Below are 4,732 nucleotides of genomic sequence, written 5' to 3'. Positions count from 1 at the left end.
TATATACTGCACATAATCAACATATACCACATATAGGTTATTGCACATGTAGTGACATTGAGGTTGAATTATTAGTTATTGTCAGTTGTTCAGTGTTATTTATCTAGAGTTCAGTAGTCTGACAGTTTGTGGATAATAACCGTCCTTTAGTCTTTTTGTACGTGATGACAGGCTCCTGTATCGTCTGCATGAGGGGAGTAGATGGAAGAGTCCTTGTGCTGGGTGGGTGTGGTCCTTAATGATGCTGCTTTACGCAGACATCGGCTGTGGTAGATGTCCTGGATGGTGTGGAGACTGCTACCAGTGATGTCCTCTGCTGTTTGCACCACCTCTGTAGAACTTTCTGACTGGTGCAGTTCCTGTACCACCCTGTGATGCAGCCTGTCAGCAGGCTGTCAGTGGGGCAACTATAGAAGTTGGTGAAGATGCTGGTGTTTGTACCAAACTGCTTTAGTCTTCTTAGGAAGTAGAGTCTTTGTCTGGTTTTTTATGATTGTCTCCTTTGTTATTTTCTGTTGTAGTATAAGCTCAGCTCTATTGTATATTTTAATTTTAAAAATTTCACTAGAGTCTGATTTGTGTTTGGACCGTTTTTGTCCTGTTGAGCTCTGAATTATAAAAAATAATAACCTCATCCAAACCATCCACATGCCTGCTAGATCCCATCCCAACCAGACTGTTTAAAGGGGTATTTCCCCTAATTAATGTTCACATTTTGGATCTACTTAATTTGTCTTTAATGGATGGTTATGTACCACAGCGCTTTAAGGTTGCTGTAATTAAACCTTTACTTAAGAAGTCTGATCTTGATTCAGAAATCCTGGCCAACTATAGATCTATATCTAATCTAACTTTCATCTCAAAAATTCTAGAGAAAATAGTTGCAGGTCAGTTGTGTGAACATCTACAAAGAAATAATCTGTTTGAAGAGTTTCAGTCAGGGTTTAGAGCTCATCATAGCACAGAAACAGCACTAGTAAAAAGTCACTAATGATATTCTCATGGCCTCAGACAATGGACTTGTGTCTCTACTGGTCCTGTTAGACCTCAGTGCTGCATTTGATACAGTTGATCACAATATTTTACTACAGAGGCTTGAATATGATGTTGGGATTACAGGAACAGCTCTAAAATGGTTTAAATCATATCTATCTGATAGATTCCAGTTTGTAAATGTAAATAATAAATCTTCTTCATACACCAAAGTTAGTCATGGAGTTCCTCAGGGCTCAGTGCTTGGGCCAATACTCTTTACTTTATATATGCTTCCATTAGGTAAAGTTATTAAACAACATGGGATAAATGTTCATTGTTATGCTGATGACACACAGTTATATTTGTCCATTAAACCCAATGAATCCAATCAGCTACTTAGACTACAAGCATGTCTTGAAGACATAAAAACCTGGATGACCCTTAATTTTCTCCTGTTGAACAGACAAGACTGAGGTTTTGGTTTTTGGACCTGAGCACCTTAGGAATGAATGTTTCAGTCTTTCTCCCTCCTTAGATGCATTAATCTGTCCTCCAGCTCTAATGTTAAAAATCTTGGTGTTATTTTTGATCAGGACATGTCTTTTATCCCCCACATTAAAAACGTTCCTAGAACCTCCTTCTTCCACCTGCGTAATATCACTAACATTAGAAACATCTGATCTAAAGATGATGCAGAAAAACTGCTCCATGCATTTGTCACGTCTAGACTGGACTATTGCAATGGTTTATTATCTGGGTGTCCAAATACTTCTTTAAAACGTCTTCAGTTGATCCAAAATGCTGCTGCCAGAGTCTTAACTGGAGTTACTGGGAGAGATGTGAGTTCTGTGATGGAGTTAAACTCAAAGCTGCTCCTCAGATAAATAATATTAAATTATTATTTTTTAGATGAATGTTTCTGTTCAGCCCCTGAGACGACTTCTGTCGTGACTTGGAGCTTTAGAAATAAACTGAATTGAATTGAATTGAATTGAATTCATTGTAAACGAGGCCACTACCTCAACAGACTCCTGAGTTTAAAATAAATAAATTAATTTGATGTCTTGCATTCTTTATGCAGCTTTGATTTAAATACACTGCCTTTTTTTAGGTTTACCTGACACATTAGGTGTAGTTGCACAAAGTACCAGTACCAGCATCAGTATCAGTATCAGTACCAGTATCAGTATCGGATCATATACATCCTGGGATGGAACTAATGGCGGCTCTCTCCTCCGCAGGGCAGGAACTAAGTACTCGGTGTCGGTGTTCGGGATGTTTGATGGAGGAGTGAGTTCTCCTCTGGCAGGAGAGGAGAAGACGACTCTCTTCGAGGACCCTGAGCCTCCTCCCATGGACGCTCCTGGTAAAACCTCCCCCTCCTCACTCGCTGCAGACGCTCGCTGACCCAGATCCTTAGAGTTCTGCCAGAACCTGAGTAGTCTCGCTCGGCTCCTGTTTCTTCACCTCTGATCTCTGAACAAACTTAATTCAACACGTTTAAAGTCACGTTTTCACGTTAACGCTGACGAATGATCCGAATGACGTCTAGACCCCCACCTTTAACGGTTCTGGCACCAGAACCCCCAGAGGTTCCTGCTGAGCTCTGGGTCTGCTCGCCAAATGTTTCTTCAGTCATGGAAAATGAGACGTTTACACAATTCTGTTGCCTGAAGAGAAAAAAACGAGTTTTGTTTCTAATTAAAGACGTTTTTTATGGTTCGCTGCAGCAGCTCAGGAAAGTTCTGCTCTGAGGAGCTGCCGGGCCGGGGAATGGGCCATGAATGGTACCTGGGGATGGGCTGAGGAACAGAACAGAGAACAGACTGAGGTCAGAGAATGTGCCGGCCATGGGGCCGTGGCCCGGGTCAGGAAACGGGTGCTCCACAGTCTGTGTTTTTAAAGTCCAGTTTCAGAGTTCTGGTCGGGTCCAGATGGTCTGGCAGAACCCCTTTGACTCTTTGAGTCGTTATTTTAAAATCTGTTATTTTATAATTCATTTTAACGAAGCTTCAGACGGCCTGCCGGAGCAAAGGTCCAGTTAAAGGAGTCCGGTTCTGACACAAAGACAAGAAGACGTTTTAAATTCAGGACTTCCTGACTGATAAAAATCTGTTTGGCTTTTTGTCCCATAGGAGACACCGCAGGGGAACCTGTGGGTCAGGAAAGGTTCTGGTTCTGTGTACCTCTCATTGTTTAACACCAGCAGACCCATCAGAACCTTCAGAATGTCCACTCGTGTTCTGCCACCGCTTTACTTGAAGTTCCCATCGTGGACAGAGAGTGGACACAGTGACGAGACATTTCCCTGACGACAGAGAAAGTTTCTGTTTTTCTCATGAAATCAAAGACGTCCTTTCACGAGACATGTTCCACCTGAGAGCTGGGACAACCTTCAGGGTCTGCAGGACCTGCAGGGACAACCGCAGACCTTCAGGGTCTGCAGGGCCTCAGCTCTCTGCAGAGACATGATGTGGTCGAGCTCTGAAGGGGTTCTGGCAGAACCTGGGTCTGTTTCTGTAGAGGGATCATGTCTGCAGCTGCACTCACATTTCTAACTGTCCCACGGCCAAGCCGTCCCACAGACGAGGACGAGCAGAAACTTTTCCCCTGCAGGTACCTGGAGCAGGAACGTGTTTCTGAAGATGAATCCAGCTGCTGGGAGACAGCTTTAAAACGTGAACAGCTGGACGACACCAAGCATGGAGACAGTGTGGACTGATGTTCTGAATGATCTGTGTGACTCTGTAGAACCTCTGCTGACGCCTGAGCTGTCTTCATGTCTTCATGTCTCCTTTCACACTTTCCTTCTACTCTGGGTCCAAACAGACACTGCTGGTGTCCCCACGTCCTCCTAACATCCAGCTGTCTCTGCAGGCTTTCAGTGCAAGACGACCGCAAAGGCGGACATCGTGCTGCTGGTGGACGGCTCCTGGAGCATCGGCCGTATCAACTTCAAGACCATCCGGAACTTCATCGCCAGCATGGTGGGCGTGTTCGACATCGGCCCCGACCACGTCCAGATCGGTAACTTACTGCTGCTGCAAGTCACACCGCTGCAACTACCACTGCAACTACCACTGCAAGTACTACTGCAAGTACTACCACTGCAAGTACTACCGCTGCAACTACCACTGCAACTACCACTGCAAGTACTACTGCAAGTACTACCACTGCAAGTACTACCGCTGCAACTACCACTGCAAGTTCTACTGCAAGTACTACTACTGCAAGTACTACTGCAAGTATTACTACTGCAAGTACTACTGCAAGTACTACTGTACTACTGCAAGTACTACTGCAAGTACTACTATTGCAAGTACTACTGCAAGTATTACTGCAAGTAGTTCTACTGCTACTACCACTGCAAGTACTACTGCAAGTTCTACTACTGCAAGTACTACTGCAAGTACTACTGCTGCAAGTACTACTGCAAGTACTACCACTGCAAGTACTACTACTGCAAGTACTACTGCAAGTTCTACTACTGCAAGTACTACTGCAAGTACTACTGCAAGTACTACCACTGCAAGTACTACTGCAAGTATTACTGCAAGTACTACTACTGCAAGTACTACTGCAAGTACTACTGCAAGTACTACTATTGCAAGTACTACTGCAAGTATTACTGCAAGTAGTTCTACTGCTACTACTACTGCAAGTACTACTACTGCAAGTACTACTGCAAGTAATTCTGCAAGTATTACTACTGCAATTACTACTACTGCAAGTACTACTGCAAGTACTACTGCAAGTA

General features: G+C 43.8%; 1 protein-coding gene across 1 annotated transcript in view; it reads right to left on the bottom strand.

Annotated features, from left to right (window-relative positions):
• Positions 1–4,732, bottom strand: part of LOC119417984 (collagen alpha-1(XII) chain) — a gene marked incomplete in the record, with an annotated part of 211,081 nt that overhangs the window by 154,414 nt on the left and 51,935 nt on the right. Inside the window, 1 exon segment of the mRNA XM_037685231.1 lies at positions 2,767–2,777. Within this exon segment, the coding sequence (XP_037541159.1) occupies positions 2,767–2,777 (11 nt within the window).

The sequence above is a fragment of the Nematolebias whitei genome, chromosome 12 (assembly GCF_014905685.2).
Source record: "Nematolebias whitei isolate Nwh7 chromosome 12, NemWhi1, whole genome shotgun sequence".
NCBI lineage: Eukaryota > Metazoa > Chordata > Actinopteri > Cyprinodontiformes > Rivulidae > Nematolebias > Nematolebias whitei.
This window is presented reverse-complemented; position numbering and strand designations above follow the sequence as displayed.